The 18,086-nt window shown below is 40.5% G+C and overlaps 1 protein-coding gene across 5 annotated transcripts in view; it reads right to left on the bottom strand.

The window, feature by feature from the left end:
- Positions 1-18,086, bottom strand: part of PLXNB2 (plexin B2) — a 250,146-nt gene that overhangs the window by 108,512 nt on the left and 123,548 nt on the right. For all 5 annotated transcript variants that reach the window (XM_083859523.1, XM_083859522.1, XM_083859525.1 and 2 more), the window contains one exon: positions 7,313-7,379. In XM_083859523.1, the coding sequence (XP_083715649.1) occupies positions 7,313-7,314 (2 nt within the window). In that variant the 5' untranslated portion in view covers positions 7,315-7,379. The remainder of the gene's footprint in view (positions 1-7,312; positions 7,380-18,086) is intronic.

The following is an 18,086-nucleotide window of genomic DNA, read 5'->3' as shown; positions in this document are numbered from 1 at the left end:
AACCCAGGGGGATCAGCAGCATGAAGACTTCAAATGCACTTTTGCAGAAGCCCTGGTCTATAAGCCAGGTGGAAGAGTGAAAAGCCCTGAGTAGGGAGCCAGGAGCAGCCAGGGCGCAAGGGCTGCTGCTCCAGGCAGGTGAGGCAGAAGGCAGCTGAGGTGAAGGAGTGGCACTATCCTGCCTCCCCCAAGGAGCCCTCCTCAAAGCCCTGCTCCCTGGGTTCTGTAGGCTCAGAGCATGTCTCAAAAATTAATTAGACATGAAATGAATGGAGCCTCCTAGAAACTATTTGTTTATGAATAATTGCACAGTTCCTACAGGCACAGCATTCAGAGGCTTCCCCTGTACAGACAAGCAAACAGCAGCAAGATCATCAGCAAGAGCAGCAGGCCAGTGCCCTTATCATTGTCTGTTCACACTGGTATTGTTCACTCACCTGAAATTAAATAGTGAAGTGAGGAAGCTGATTTCACCTACTCAGATTCTGCAGTTCCATAAAAGAGCTTACTTTGTCCAGGAATCAAAGGTTTATGGAGACAAGGCCAATGTAGTGTCTGAAAATGCCACTAAAAATTATACTCAAGCTGCACAATGAATGTGAAAATCAAAGCTGAAAAGTGATTTGCAACAGTTCCCTCTAAGTCTGTAATGCATTTCCTTTTCTAAGCAGGGACAATCCTCAATTTTTGTTGCCAGACACAACAAGAAACTTGATGCCAATATTTTCACTTCTTTGAGAGTATAGAATAATAACCCAAATGGGCAACTCAACCTTCTTGTTCTGTGAAATACCATAGGCTGACACATAGATTTGAGAGAGTTATGTTACCTCCCATTCCCATTGCACACTTGAAGGAAGAAACCTGCTATAGTGTGGGCAATAGCCATGCAGTTGTATTCACCAATCTTTCCAGTAAGAAAAGGACAACAGTCTAGGCTGGGAGCTTTGGCAGAAATTTTTCAGTGAATCTCCTCTTTGCATCCCCCTCAAAACTTCAGATCTGGCTTTAATGTGACAAAGAACTTATGCAAAGCCCTATTTTACTGCACCCAGCTTTCTGCTTGGCTTTGCTAGACCTGGGTAAACTGCTTTTTGCCTTCTCTTGATCTTCCCAGGACGGAGCAGCCCTTGCCAAAAATAATTTTCCTTCACAATTCCCTTGCAGAGGTTTGCACTGTTTTAATTCTGCAGCATAACATATCCTTTTAATCCCTGCCTACACATTTTAACATTTCAAACACATGATTATTTATAAGCAAAATGCCACCAGGGCATTGGTGAGGTAAAGTGGTTTAGTGGGGACTGAAACTGGGGAAGGGGGAGAGGGGAGGGTGAGTCATCATTGGGTGTTTTTAATCCTTCACTCCTCCTCTGTCGGGCTTTGTTATTAGAAGTAGCATTTACTCACTTAGAGCAGGGCCAAGACAGCAAACAAGTTCTCTGAATTTGAAAGCCAAACAATTCCAACTCCTAATTCAGCCATGCACGCCTGCTCCAGGCTGTTCAATCCCTTGAGACCCCTTTTTGTAGCCCAGCCTTTTCCCTCCTTTAAGTGCCAACTCCTCGACAGCCTTTGGCTAGGGTTTTGTGCATTCCCACCTGCTCCTGCAAGAGGGAGAACAGACTGGGATGGAGTGACGCCATCCTTAAGTTTTGTGCTGCATTCAGGGCTGGGCATTGCCACACCAAATGGAGCAAACAGGTTACAAAAACTGTTTGCACAGACAAAGCAAGGCACTTGACAATCACCACCCCTCCAACTAAAACACCATTTGGAAACAAGTTGCATTGCACACTGAAGGGGAGACAGCACTTGTTCAAAATCTCCTCTCCCTTTCAGTCGTTGCTCAATAGAGCAGCAAAAAATTTGTCGTCCAGTCCAATTATAACACTCTGCTGAAGCTGTAACAAAAGGAGAGAGAACCATGACAGAAATAACAAGATAACCTGCATCTTTAATGGAAACAACAGCAGGAGGTAGAAGAATTAATTTTTATCACACATCATTTTTCTTTTCACTTCAAGCACCCTCTCCCTCTCTAAATAAAAATTCATTCTGTACACATCTCCAAAAAAAAAAAAAAAATAAAAAAAAAAAAAAAAAAATCATTGAAGACTGATCCTCCCAAGACTACCTATACCTCTTACTTTTTGCAGTTCCACTGAGAAACAACTCTACCTTAAGGTATGAGAGCTGGGCATTGCAGGGGCCTGAGCCTAGCCTGGGAATTCTGGGAATTGACAATGTGTAGGTTCCAGCTCTAGGCTTTTTAGGGCTGCTTAAGTTTGGAAAAAGCCTTTTAAATGTGGATGCCTTAGGCTCAGCTGCCATACATACCCATGCTTCTGCACCAAAATACTTGCATTCAGTTTCAAAAGACTGAGTACTCTGTGAGTTCTAAGCATAACTCAGGACAACTAAGAATATGAGAATATGAAGAACCTTTGAGAATTAGACTACTTATTTCAGTAAATTAACTAGGTAGCAACTGTGAAAATGCTGATGTTAGACAGTATTTAGCTTCCTGGGCTATAAATGGACATAATTTTTACTTACCTGACAGGTGTGTCATGAGAATTAGCTAATATTGGCACTTTGATCTTTAAAATGCTTTGCCAAGTATTAATTAAGGAAGGACCATTTTGCATTTAAAATACCAAGTATTTTGAAGTTGAATTTGTCTCCATCCCTCTCCTAAAATGGTAAAGAGTCTACTGTTTGTTTTTCTACATATTCCCCAGGAGACCGTTTCAGAGAAACATGAGAGAGGAAGACTGACATGTGGGTCTGTGTTTCAAGGAGGATGAATGAATACCTCTAAATAAATAGCTGTATTTTGTTGCAAGAATCTTCTCTCCTGTGGGTCTTCTAGCCAAACCTACAGACTTAGTCAAGTGTTACTGGATTAGGGAGAAAGGTCATTCCTACCCTCCAATAACCACTTTTTAATAAGTAACCTACAAGGGTTTTTTACAAGACAAGTCTCAAAGTGAAGTATGAGAAGTACATAACATGTTTCAGATATTGAAGTCTGCAACTACTGCTTAAATGTGGCCTCATTTCTCTATAGAGGGAAAGGTGCCAACATATGGGCAAAACTCTATTACAGTTCATCTGCAGCTAGTGATATGAAATATGTACTAAGCTGTGCAATGCTTTTGTTAGACAGGTCACCCTGTAGGCTTCTGCTAGTGAAAAATGGAGAGCCAAGGCTTGCCTGTGGAGCCAGCTCTCTCCTAGTGACTCTGTGCTTGATAAGGGCAGGAGTTTCACCATGGGCACTCTCATTGCAAAGATCTAGCAGCAAAGGCATGACATTTGGCCTTTACATGACCTAGTGAACATAAACTATGATTAGAGGGAAATAAAAGATTGTATTTGATGGCATGTGAGAAAACAACAGCATAAATAAGTCTCCAAATAAGCTGCTCTACACACCCTAGAGAGATCATTATGCAGAGCTTTCCTGTGGTTGCTACTATAGCCTGACCTGGTGTCACAGGCTACTCATGCAGAGTGCAGAGATATCGTCTCCCCTGGACCTGAAGTATGCTCCTTAAAGTTAGCCAGGCAAGAACAGGGAAGACAGAGATGGAGGGAAAGAAAAAAAGACAGGACGTAGGTACTGGAAGAGAGGCCAGAAATCACATGCAGGAAGACAGATGTAACCCATGTGTAGTGCCCCTGCATGCCCTTTGGGGTCTCAGCGTGACAGTGGCAGAAACTCTGAAGGAATATTTTGCAATGTCACGTTCTTGCCACTGCCAAGGCATACAGAAGATACAGAACAATTTTTACCGTTTTTGGTGACTTAAGTCTTAAGGATTTAAAGATGTGTCTTAGAGGTGATTCTGGGGACTAAAGTCTGATTGATTGTGATGCATAGAATTAAAGTTCCTCATATGACTCCTTCACAATAATCTCTATAATGGGAGACTTCTTCCCCTGATTTCCTGCCTCATTTCATGCACAGCATAGATATTACTTAATGAAGTAGTAACTATTAAATATTTATTTTTCTCCTTATTATCAAGTGTGCTTCTATGCCTTATTTACATCATTCAAATGTTGCTGAGGATTATTTATAACATTCACAATACAGGAACCAAGCTCTTATAAATGATAATTAATTTTATAATAGCCAGCTGGATCCTGAAACTAAGGTGGACATTTTCGAGACAGGCACTGGTTTTGAGAAAATATTTTATAATTCTAGAAGTCTAAAAAGCATGTCCATAGACCTTCCAGGAAGAACCTGTCTACCATCTAGCAGAGCATAGTGACAGCACATGACATGATATCATCCTCACCCTTCACAAGGGTGTTTGAATCAGGCTATTTACGATGCCAGTGCACACATTTTACATAAGAAATACTGCCGAGAACAAGGAAAAAACACTCAGTGCTACATTAAGAACTAGTTCCTGGGATCGTAGATTACAAAATGTTCAGCGAGAACCTAATTTTGGTATCTAATCAGGGCTGAGTGTTCTTCCTCTCATCCTGTGCACTCTCTTGCCTGTGCTCTACTTGATGGTGCCTGCTCCTGATTCCCTAAGGTACACACTCCCCTTCCTCCTCCTTGCAGTCACCGCCTCAAGATTATTTTGATGTATCATCAGCATAATTCAATGCAATCGGATTTTCATCATCTCCACCAGTCTGTTTTATGTTTTTCCTAGCCTTTCCTTATTTTTAAATGGAACACACCAGTCACTCTCTCAATTTCTTTTCCCCTCTCTGTGAGGTAAAGAAACACAGCAGGCCAACATTTCACTGGGTTTATCCAGCATTCCAGCTGGGTCTTTTATCCCTTTGAAGGGTCAGTCCAGAATTTCATTGGATGAGAATGAGGAAGAGCAAGTTTATTCCATCTTCTGGCTTTATGGGTAACCAAAGCCAAAACTCTACCAGTTATTCTGCCAAACCATTACAATGTATTCAAGCTCAAGTGTCAAACTTACTTTTCAACTTTGACTAAATCAAATTTTTTAATAAATATTTCTAGATGTGCTACACATCAAAATGGATAATTATAAGACCAGGTGCTGGATTTCACAGATCCAGGGCTCTACCTCCAGTTTGTCGTGGCTGCAGGTAAAGCCATCACTCCTCTTGGTTCCCATGAGATCCTCTGATCCCTCCTTTCAGCTCTGCTGTCTTGTATATGAGAATATCTCCATAGCCACTTTTGAGATACAAAGCTAAAACTGCATATGAAAAGGTATTTTCTCCTCTCCACAAAAACTTATTTATTTGGTATTACTGCAAAAATCCCAGCCAATGTGAGGCCAATTAATTTTTGAAAATGATTGATGAAGGATAAATCTCTAATTTTAATGTCAGATACCTGTAAGAGCCAGATCAAAAAGAACGTTTACATTTAGTAGCTCAGACTATATTTGCACAAAATCAAAATATCAGAAAAATAACATGTATTAGAGATATTATTTATTTTTACATGAAGGACAAAATGCTACTATCCATCTCTGCAGCAGGATGTGTTTATTCCTCTGCCAGTTTCAGGATCACCTAATAATCACATTGCCAATATTATACTCAGTTTCCTGAAACACAGCTCTACTTCATGTCTTTTAGTTGTTGCCACATAAATACATGAAATGACATTTTAACTGGGCAGATATCTTTTATAGTTCAACTGACACTCAAATGGTGCTCTCCTGCTAAACAGGCCCCTAAAAACTACAGAAGAAACCAACAATAATCTGCTTACTTCACAAAAAAATGGCAACTATTGATAGCCCTTCCCAAGTTTCCCAGAAGTAAAAGTTGAAGATCAAGTGGTGAGAAAAATGTGAAAGCAACTGGCAAAAAACTTTTACATGTACAAACTTGTCACACATATGAGATAGTTCAAGAAGTGTCACTGGCCTGAACAGGGTAATTTGAAATCTATTTTTAGGATCTTGAAGCAACTAAAGTGGCTTGTCCCAGTAAATTACTTCAAACTGCATTGTTTTGCTCAATACACATTTGAAGGTTTTAAAGGACTTGATTTTATATTTTATAAACCTACATACATTTCAAACTGGGTCAGATACTAGTAATGGAAAGAATCAATGCACAGCCTGATCTGTAAATCTTTAACTTAAGTACAATGTTGTCAGATCTGAGGTTCTTCATTTCAAGTAATCCCATATCAGTAGACAACTCTATATAAACCAGACTTTGCAATGCTATATGCAGCTCCTGCAGTTTTCAGTACTACTGGTCAGCCAGTAATTTTTGAAGACAAGTTTACAAAACCTGAAAGGCTAGAATTACAACCGTCCCAGCTTGTTAGACATTTAAGACATAATCACTGTCCTCTTTAAAATCTAAGTCATTAATTCTATACTTTATTCAGCATTTGGAAAGGCTTAGTTGACTGCTTCCAAGCTCATCAGTCAGGCTCTGGGAAAAGGAAGGTGAGATCGTGGGAATAATGTAATATGAAAAAGCACTGGAATGAATCTGTGGTAGCTAAGAGTTCATGACTATCACTGCCCTGCACATCAGAGCCACTCAAAGTCTCTTGGGGAATGACTTGCAGAGACACATCTTTGCCTCATACACAAATATATACATACAAATACACATGTGCAGGCACACAATTAGGGGGTTTCACATTATTATGAAACACAGCTAAGGAAGGAAATTACTTTAAGAAAAATAATGGCGTATTTGCCAGCAAAGTAACAGTTTCAAGAGGTTCTAGAAAATGAACCAAAGCTCTTATTGTTAGAGAACTATTGACTCCAGGTTTGAAAAAGTGACCTCAAGTGAGCAATGATGTACTTAGCCTGCAACTTGCAGCTGCTGTATTTCACTCTAAATTGAATTGCCAATCCACAGTGCAATCTATTTCTACTGTAATCTCACATCTTTGGGGCAAGTATACCAAAAAATACTATATACAGGCTGTATTATTCCAAGTTAGACTAAATTCTTCTGGAAATGGAAAATATGTCTGCATTACTGAATTTAAGAATCCCCGTGGGTATTTATATGCGAATAGTAGGGTTTTTTATCTTTTTAAGGGTGCTTAGTGACAACTTCATTTTTCCTGCAAATAGTTCTTAAATATGCAAGTGACTAATAGCATGAGGCCCCATTAAATAGCATTTAGGTATATATTAGCCTGTAGACCCACATAATAGATATTCTATACACAAACACACATATGCAGTGATCAAATCCTGAATTCTCGCCATAATAAAAGTGGCTGCCAATTTACCATGATTTATAATATCACCAATGTCAATGATTTACAAACATAGATAATTGACACATGCTGTGAAATACTTACATTCACTTTTCCACTAAGTCTTCTTCACTATAATCAAGTTATTTTCCAGGACAGTTTAATCTTCTCACTAAATAAAAGAAGGCAACAATTAAAAATATATTCATATACATTAAGCTATGTTGAATCACAAATAAATTTATTAACTTTAAAATATTGATTTAGGATAATCTATAGTGTAATATAAACTTGTAATTGGTTTATATATTGTCAGTTTTATTACATTTTAAACACAACTTTATCACACTATAACTTTCCATCCTAAAGCTAAATGGGGCTATGTTTAGTATTTCAATAGCTGCTTGGATAATAAATCAGATGGACAGTTGCTCACAGATGTACAACTAATTACTGAAGGACTGCAAGCTAAACTGATGTATTATCCAAAAGAAAGCCTAGCATTGCAGATGGGTTACTGTATGACTTGGTACTCCTCTAGCCGGAGCTTGAGCGTGCTGTGATCAGTGGCAGTACTTGGCACTTCCCCATACAAAATATTCAAGAATGGAAGAGAAGCAAAGTCTGGTCCCTTTAAGGAAGGATAAAATACCATCAGTTACTTTTTAACATTCACTGTATATGCCGAAAAACTATAAAAAGGGTTCATGTAGATTGTTCAACATAAATGTGAAGATGACAACTGCCCTCAAAAAAATATCCCAGGCATAGTGAGTGTTGTATCCCTTGACCTGTTCCTTATGCAGAATTACTTCTCAGTTGCTTTTAGCAAATGCACCATCAATGCAATGCACAATCAAACAGTTTGCAGCACAAGCCAACACATGTACTAAAAGACAACCACATGGCAGTTCCCAGGTAAGAGAGCCTGAACACCTGGCAAAATCCACCACCGTTTCTCCAAAGCCATCTCATCTCAACTGAACATGACTTTTAGACTCACATTACACTGGCTTTCAGGGAAGTAAGACACAAACATTAGCAGGACTTTTATTTTCCCTTCATGTTTCTTGAGGCTGCCCAGTCCAAAACCAAACTTATTTTGCTAATGTTCCATGGGATTTAATTTTCTGTGTTCACACCCTATATCTAGTTGCTTTGGGAAGATGTTCTTTAAGACTATGTACATTCTTCTCTTTGCAGGGAAAAGCTGTGTGAGGGAACAACCCCTACTGGGTACAGGATGAACATGGATGCTCAGCAAAATTGTGAGATAAGGCATATGGGAGAACTGGGTGAGATATTTAGACCACAGCTGCAGGATAAAGCCTAACTGGAGAGTGTAGGATTGGACTAAGGAAGGTCATAGGAGGGAAGTGTAAGTAAAGCAGCCAAGCCAAAAAACAAACAGACAAAAATATTAGACTGTAGAACCAAGGTAAAGGTCAGATTTCTTTCTATGTTTTACCAACAACAGGAAAAACAGATCTGGTGCAACTTAAACATGTAAAGGAAAAGAAAATTCAGAAGTAAAAGGAAGTACAAAGGAATGTGAACCATTATCATCCTGTCATCTGCCAAGAAGGAAGGAGGTGGAGGCAGTCAGCAAGGAAACAAGACTTGATCCTGCTGAGAAGTTTGCTTTATATATCCATGTTTTCTCTTTCCTTACGAGCAGTTTTGCAAGCACTGCTGAACAGTAATTTAGGCACGTCTTGCACAGTTGGTTCACCTCACAGCTTTGCAGATGCCAGAACTGAGGTGCGTAGAAATTGGTATTTGGCTGAGCCTGAAAAAGTTATCAAATGCTGTCAACCCTAACTGTTATGTCCCGCCAGCTATACCCCCAATAATAAAGGTATTAATAAAGGTATATCCTTTACTAAAAATATCAGGAATGTATTTATTGAGAAAACTGGCTCAGCCATAATCCAGGACCTGGCACAGAGTCATCTAACTACTTATGTGGCAGTTCTCACATGGATACACCAGGCATTTCAGTCTGTAGTTCAGCTGTGCCAGAGAATGATGCTACCAAATTGTATTCAATTTTCTGTGTTGTAAAATTGGAAGCCTTTTTAGTAAGAGGCTTGGGACACAAGCCAGAAATCTCACTCACTGTCTCCCTATGTATTCAGACTGAGTCATCAGATTTTCCATGTTTCTCCACTCAAATGGCACACTGCTTGGATGGACACAGGTGGTACCATCTGCCACAAGGCTTCTTTGGTTTGTTTGGTTTTGTTTCTTCCTTCTGCCTCCTGCTCATAGCATAACGGCTCTTTTTCAGTATATTACACTAGATCTGGTCTTTCATGGTATGGGTGTGGCCAGCTGGCCAGTCAAAATGGACTGCTTGAACTAAAATACTTCAATACATATTGGTAGCAGCTGGAGGCACTTGCAGACTGACCAGAAGCAAAAAGTACTTGGACAGCACAGAGAAATTGTTCTTTAAAGATGACAGAAACCATGAGCATAACACAGCAAGTGGGTAGGGGGATGGTCACATAAACTAACTTCAGTCTAACAAGGCTAATATTCCTGTTTCTTCTCTCTCCATTGGTTTGACAGAAAGAGTCCTCTGTGGATTGCCTTTTGGATTAGGAATCAATCTTCCCTGAACTGCTTTTTAGAGAGGACTCCCTCTCCCCTCCATAACCTGCAGAGGACAGCCAGAGATTAGACTACTTTTAGCTCTTTCCTGTCTCAATCTGAACTAGCTTAATTCCTCCAACCTTTCACATGACATAATTTCTGCCTTTCAAATCAAAATACACCTTTAAGGGGAAAGGATGAAGACCACCTTGTAGAGTCAAAGATCCAGCAGAAATAGGACAACTGTGAACAACCTCCCCATCCTGCAAGTGTCCTCTCCCTCTTGAGGCAACTGCACCTCTGTACTCAGGGTCAAGGTCTCAGATGCCATCATTTCAAATAGATTATAAACTCAGGCTGACTGGTTGTGTCCCAGTGCAAAATTTTGCAAGCAGGTAACATGCTGCCTTGGCACTGCAACTGCCAGGGAGATAATGGCTTCTGAAAACATCAAGGAACAAACTGTGACACTTGTTCTGCAGTGCCTAAAGCTGATGCTGCTGTAAGTATGAGTAAGAACATATTGAGTTCTTTTTTCTTTTGTGGTGTTTTTTTTTGGTTTTTTTTTTTTTTTTTTTTTTTTTTTAATGTTTGCTTCTAGAGCTAAAAACAGATCATAAACCACTTTTCTTTGAGGAAGGATTTTGTTTGTTTGTTAAAAAGGGCAAGCACTGGGTCAGGGATCGAAAGTTGCGCTATCCGGTTCCCAGACACAAACCATATTCCCCTGAGCCTTCAGCTATATGGAACATATGGAGCAGATACTTTTTGTAGACTTTTACATGCCCAGGGAACTTTTATCCAGCTGTTGAGCTAACAAGCACAGTGCCCTTGATAGGATGGAGCACATAGGATAAAAGTACATGCTGCTTTTTGAGCTGAGTTTTGAGAATGGATCTTCACATTTCAGTGTTGGGAATGTGACACTACAACACTGAGACAATGTCCACATGGAAACAGGATATAGAATTTAATATTAAAATCTTTTGGGTGATATCAGATGTCAACCTAATATTTTAAATATTGCAGTGTATTTACATCTCTAATTAACTCAGTTTCACACAAAATCCGGCTAATGCATTATCTTCCCTCACCTTTGATTCTCTAGGTTACATGACTCTTGGTCATCTTCATTCTGCCCTCTCCACCCCCGGGTTTCACTTCTAGCACACAAGCTCCTGAGTTTTATTATGGACTTCCTTTCTCCTTTGCTTGGCCTACTACTATTCTCTTGGATGGCTCTAGACAACACTTTTTCAGACTGTGAGCACACTTTTTTTCTGCAGCCTCTCCCTTTCTTTTGAGAGCAAATGGAGCCAAGGCCAGCCATGATGACACACCACCTCCATGCAAGGGACCTATTTGTGCAACCTGGTGGTCTCCCAGCAATGCAAGATGCTCCCCAAGTCATGAGCATCACCTAGCACAGGGTGCAGGAGACAGATCAGCATTACACAGAAATTTCTCCCTTTTAATGTCCCCAGTTTTCAATTCCATCCCTGGAGTGGGAAGGGGAAAGAAAGTGGGGTGAGCAAGTGAGTGGTTGGTTTGGGAAGTGTCTTGGGGGTACAGGCATTTATCTGGGGAGTGCTGTTCCATTTCTAAACCATGACACCCAGAATTCAAAATTAAACAAAGATCACACATTCAGTTTTCCCTTCACTTTCCTAATCCTTCGAAGTCCTAAAACAGTATTACTGTTTCCCTCTGTTCTCAATTCTCATACAGTCCTCTGTTTCTTTGATCCTTTGGCCTGTGTGGGACAGGGGAGAGAAGAGGCAAAGAAACATATGGGAAAATGAAGCAGACTGACATCTGTGTTTGTGCTGACCCTAAAAGCCAAAATAAACACTGACCAGTTAGACTAGTTTGCATTCGCCAGCCATTTTCAAAGTACTGATGTAGCTCAACCATTTCAAAAAAACAGTAAGCATTTCACTGATAAGAATTATTAGGAATCCTGTGTTATTCTGGTGTTATGCAGAGTTACAGGTAGCTCTGTGCTTGCCATGAAATATTCTACAGCTGCTGCTTTAAAACAACCCCAGCAACACCAACCACCCCCTCTTCACAACACAGTTGTTAACTACTAACTGAAGAACACAAAAATTCACCAAAATTGTTCTACAACCATTACTGTTCAATCAAGGTAAATGGTGCAACATCCAAGAACACTGCTCCAGAGCCTCACATCTCAAAAAAGAAAATCAGTGTCTGTTATATTACATTCTCCCTTTCATCTTCATGTCACTGAAGGTATTCCACAGGCAGTTTTACTTCTGACAGCACTGATTTTCAATCAATCTGCTCTTGCCTGGATTTGAAATAGAATACTACATGAAATTGGATCCTGGTAGCCTCAAACATGCCCAGGCTTGCACATGAGTTTAAACAAAAAGAAGGGGATTTTTTAAACACAGGGCACTAGTAAAACTGATTTTAAAGTGCCACTTCATTTCTCTCAACTGGAAGTAATATATTACCTCTGTAAAATCTTTTATACTAAGTTCTTGAAAAATCTTTATTTATACAATGCCATTGGTGCTCACCTCACCTTAGAAATATACATTTTAATAGTCAACCGAAGTGATACAAACCACCAAAGTAAATAAGACTACTTTAAAATTGGCTTCACTACCTTTTCCCATATACCTGCCAAGCTAGGGCCTAGTCCTGCAGTCTCTTTCATCATGTACTCAATACTCATACAAGAATTTGTAGGTTTACTCCTTGAATTACAGAATGCAGCTTGCCTTATTGGAAAAACGAGCAGGCATGACAGATGTGAGTGTGAAAAAGGAGAGGAAAACATGAGAAGTGTAAGAAAGTAAAAAGGAGGAAAGATTGTAAATGGAGAATGAGGCATGGATAAGAGAGAATAAGAGACATAAGAAGAGAGCAGAAAACAATGGTGTTAAAAACAAGAGGAAAGGCATAAAAGAATGAAAAGCTTATCCTGAGCACTGTAGGGTTTAAAATGCATTCGTATGACACTGAACAGAGAAGAAAGTACAGGAAGAAGTGGAGAAATGAGAATTTTATTCTTAATTTTATTTAAAAAATAAGAATCACCCAAAGTTCACTCCTTTGTCATCCTGAACTGAGATGTCCATTCCTCTGAAGTGGGGTATGAAAGGATGTAAGGACTATTGGCACGGTGGGCCAGGCAAGCCTCACCTGAGACCAGCAGGATGGATCAGTGAAGTTTCCAGTGTCATCTTTGATAATGACTGATTTTTCCCGTGATAGCCCATTGCACTGCAAATTTCATTCTTCTGTTTGTTTCTAAAAGTGGAAAAAGGAACCACTACAAAGGCTGGTTGGAAACTCGAGTGAAAATTCATCATCCCCACTGAGAAATGTATAAAAATCACAACCTTCTCATTAATGCAATGGTGGCCTGGCTGTGCCTCTTGCTGAACAGAAAGCATCACAGCAATCCAATGTTATAACATCAGGAATGTCTCATTTGTCTATCAAATCCAATGAACAAGGTGAATCTCAGCCTAATTACATGCAATATAGGAACACTTTTCTCCTTCAGATCAGACAGAAGGGCTCTTCTCATCTTCAGTGCTTCTCAGAGAATCAGCCTGACTCCCTCCACACTCTCCCTTGCTTTCTCTGTGACCTGTCTTCCTAATCTGGAATCCTTCAGAGCTGGGAACTGGACCCCCTGCCTTGATTCCCATCATCTGCACTGATTTATGTTAGCAGGCCAGGCCAGCTGGCTGCCTGCACACCCAAAGAGCCCATACACCCTGATACTGTTCACTTAAGAGAAAAACAAACCAAAAACCCCCTTAGAAATCCCGCCACTGCCAAAAAAAAAAAAAAAAAAAAAAAAAAGGCACAATCATCTAGCATCGCTTTGCCTGCCAGGTTAAAACTTGATCTCTCTTTGTCAGTCTAGTCTACCTGCTGCTGCTGGGCACAGGTACTTCCCTGGGTATAGCTGCTCTTCTGGTGGCTGAACCCCTCCTCGGCAAACATTTCAAAGGTATTTCTAGGCTGGGGGAGGGTACATGCTACTGTTTCTAGTTCACTAGGAAAGATACATGTGTTGACACTTTTTTAAAGAAAGAAACCATTCCGAACAGCCATAGGAGCTGGCTCGGGTAGATACTGTCCTATCTTGCAGAGCAAGTCGCAGCAGGTTCTGTAATCACGGCTCTGCAAACACTGATTTCCCCCCACCCCCTCCGCGGGACCTTAACCTGCCCCGTGCTCCCGAGCAGGGGACAAAGACAGCTGGAAGTACTGACAGGGAACGGCTGGGCAAAACCCCAGCTGATCTCCTTCGTCTTCAACCAACTTCAGCTCTTTCCTTACTAACAATCGTTTTTTTAATTTTTTAAAATTTCCTTGGCGTTTTTGTTTGTTTTTTTTTGTGTGTGTGTTTTTTTTTGTTTGTTTGTTTGTTTGTTTGTTTTTTTTTCTCCCCATAAAACTTCTTTTTTCATGCTTACATGGGGCATGAGCTAAGGCAATAAGTGCTTGTTCAGTTCAAGCACTTTTTTTTTCTGCCAGCAGAGCAAAACTCGTTTGGATGCACACGAAGGGAAAGGCAATATTTATAAAGGAAGTTCCCACACTTCCTCTTCAAACAAATCACTTCTGGCTGGTTTTGCAATCACAGACCTACCGTAAAAAGGGGGTGGAGAATAAAAAAACATTGGGTATACTATTTCCTTTTAAAGCCACTTGCTTCTGAAAATCAAGCTTCCAGAGAGGAAGGAGTTAAGCACTCAGGACAAACTGTCAAGTTTTCAGTAACTAATTTACTTTTCCTGTAGGCCTGGAGGAAATCCACAGCTGCCACAAATATTCCTTACTCATTTCAATACTACTCGTTGTGAAATGGATTTTAATGGCCAAGCAAAGCCATCCAAACCGCAGATGTAATTAAAGCCACTCAAACTGGCTCCACGGAAGGCTGGGAAGTGCCCTGTGCCCTGTCTTGGGGCAGATGCCGTGGTAGAGGCTGGCAGGGTGGCAGTGATACCAGCACACCTCGGCCTCATCCTTGGCACAGCACACAGTGCTGCTGCTGCTGACAGGATGGATCCTGCTCACCGGGAGGAAACAGGGCTCATAACAAGGTGCAGCGGGCGATGGACAGGGAGCCAGCAGCTCCCTGCAGCCGGGACTGGCAGCCGCCTGTGCTGTCAGTGATCAGAGCACACCAGCCTCTGCAGGGCACTGCTGCGTCCATCTGGAAGCATTGCTCCCACCCAGTTTTCATCCCATGCCCTGCTCCCTGGGTTATAAAGCTCTGCCAGCCCAAACCCACTTGTTTGTAGTGCTACAGTGTTTAAAACCTCCCCATCCACGGGCAAACTGTATTTGACAAGCCAATTTCCCTCCACACAGAGTGGCTAAAGTCTGCAACACAAGCATAGGAAGTCAAGATTTTTCTGAGAATTCACAATATATCAGCTTCCTATTGGAATTGGCATACCTTAATTTCTTCTGCAGTGAGTCAAACTACTAGTCTACCCAAAAGGTTGGTGGTCCCCTGGTGCTGAAATCTGTATTAGATCCATACCTAGCAAAGGAAACATAAAGTTTTCCCGAAACTCTTATCCAAAGAGTGGGAGGATGGAAAATAAGACCAGCATACCTTGCCGAAAATAGTTCTTAAGATAATAGATATGATTGCTCTAGCACTAACCTTCCTCCTCCTTCCCTCCCCTCCTCAGTCACAATGAGGTGCAAATGCCTTAGGAAACTCCCTGTCCCCACTACGCATTTTTTTCATGTTTAATCTTAGGTTAGAATAGGGTTGGGTTTGGACTTGATTAACCTTTCATGCAAAAAAAATTCCCACACCTTTGAGTTACTAATTTCATTTGATAACAGCTGCAGAAAACTAGCTGCATATTTCTGAAGTTAAATCGCTGCCAAATTCTGTTTTCCGGTGCCAGCTGCTCAGAATAAGGCTGAAAATCTTTCCAAAATAATTATATTTAAATTATTAATTAACACCACTTGGAATATTATGACTAAAATCAATTAGTTTATGCAAAGGTATCTGCAAACCTGAAACACAGTAACAGTGAAAGAGATTCTTTAGTTGATGAATAATTAACACAGCTTTTCATTTGTTTCACCTCATATGCCGAGTAGCACAAAAGGAAAGTCATTAGTGTAAGTGGATCACAAAGGTAACAACAGCGATCATTACACATTTATAGCCACTAAACTGTTTAAGTGAAAAGTTTGCAGGACCAAAAATACTCCTGCAATATCAGATCCAGAACAAACTAAAATACAGTTTTGATCATCTGGATGAAACAACAAAGAAATGAAAAGCAGAGGTGCCTCCTCAGTTTGTTTGCTGTGGGTAAGCAGGAAGATCTGTCTTCAGCTGTAAGTTAGGTTCTCTGAAACCTCTGTCTTCAGACCTTCAAGACTCAATTCATGAAAGTGGCTTCCCATTTCTGGAAGCAAAACACCATGGTTTGGCCAATTACTTCCACGTTTTTACCATGAAGCCATGTGATTTTATACCCACACACATACTGTTTCCTTTCAGGCACCAAAAGAAGCATTTTTCTAGTCTGACATGCTCCAGGTTTCTTGGCAAACCACAACTCTTCTTTTAAAAAAGTGGGTTTTGGTAAACAGTGTGCAGATTTCCTGGGGATTACCAGAACTACAAAGCTCTTGTTAAAATATGCTCCAGTGACATGAGATGATGTCAACAGAAGAACAACATCAATCATTAATTGCTGCAAAACTAAAAGCTTAGCATGTATTAATTCACAACATTCCTCAACTTGATTATTTGGGTAGGAATCGACAAGCAGTTGCCATTATGCCAGTGGTCTGACACTACTCTGCTTTCATCCTACTTAACCATTTATCTTAACTATTTATGTAAGATAAACCCTTACACCATTAAAAAAAAAAAAGTTGGATTCCTACGTTTGTTTTTATTATCAAAATTACTCAGAGTATCTCTCCAGAGAAATGTCAGAAATTAAAAAAGTATCTCAGTGGGAGAACATTCATTGCCATTTAAATGTTGAACTACAGCAGAGCACTAAGAAATGATGTGTTTGATCAAAGAGCTTCCTGCATGCCCAGTAACAGTTCCTCTGTGTGAGGCAACAATGGGGATATTTTCACGCTGTACAAACACTGACTTTGCAACATTTCTGCTCCAAACAGGAGGCTCACCTGCTTCTCTCAATACACAACAAACATTCTCTTTCCTCATTACATTACTCTTGCTGCCCCTTTTTTGTGCTTTTCCCCATAGCCTCCTTTATATCCCATCAGCTGAAAACAGAGCCAGCCACATTAGACTTGAACTTCCTACCTCCTGACATAAGCAGACCCAAAAATCTAGACAAAACAAGATGTCCCATTTCTGCTCTATCTGTGCACTGATTTCAGAATCTAAAACCCTTCTGCTCACAAATGAGAAATGATGTGGCTTCCTTCATTATAAACGTTGCAACTTTCTCCAGACAAAGCTTATCCAACTGTGATGCAAAGCCTGCTTTGCTTTGCCTGGGACTGCCTTGTACACGGAAAAAAATAAATCTATGAGACTCATCTTCACCTGCCTCTGGAAATGAAAGATTTTTCAATTCTGTGAATGACCTGCTTTCCTTGCAGCACCTCTCCTTACTGGGTCAAAATTTTTACACTCCTCCAACCAATATGCACTGCCACCAACCCGTTAGTGCATACTTTTCATGTCTTTCAAACAGATGGTAGTTTGGGGATGAATTACACTTGGTTTCACAGTCAGCCCAATCCCAAGCACAGTGTTATTACCACAGACAAAAGAGCCCACAGATCTGCTTCATTTGGCCATAAAGGTTTGCTCCATCTTTGCATTGATAGTGTTTAATGGACAAGACTGTGGCTTAAATATTCCCCAGACCAGGAAGACTTTTAAAGAAGCAGCATTAGCTCACTTAAAGGGGAAAATGATCTTTTGGCTGAGAAATGCCCTCTATTCTGCTGTGTTTGGGCCCCTGTGGCTACAGAGCTGCATGGAGGATGTGTGAACTGAATGTGATGTTAGAAAGGCAATGCCATGGTCTTACTGGCATGAAACCTATTTTATACCCTGTGCCGAAAGAGCTCTTGACATTATTATGGTCTGGAACATACCTGCATTGTGCCTATGGCCATAATCTGGCCAGTTTTGATTTCTGGGTCTCAGCAATAGCTAGGTAACTAGAAACAAATTGTTTTGCCTCTACTTACAGGGTGTTGTAGTGAAATGAGGTCCTGGGTGAATGTGATGGTTTTCCCCTCT

This window comes from Zosterops lateralis (assembly GCF_965231275.1).
Source record: "Zosterops lateralis genome assembly, chromosome: 4".
In the NCBI taxonomy this organism is placed as follows: Eukaryota; Metazoa; Chordata; class Aves; order Passeriformes; family Zosteropidae; genus Zosterops; species Zosterops lateralis.
This window is presented reverse-complemented; position numbering and strand designations above follow the sequence as displayed.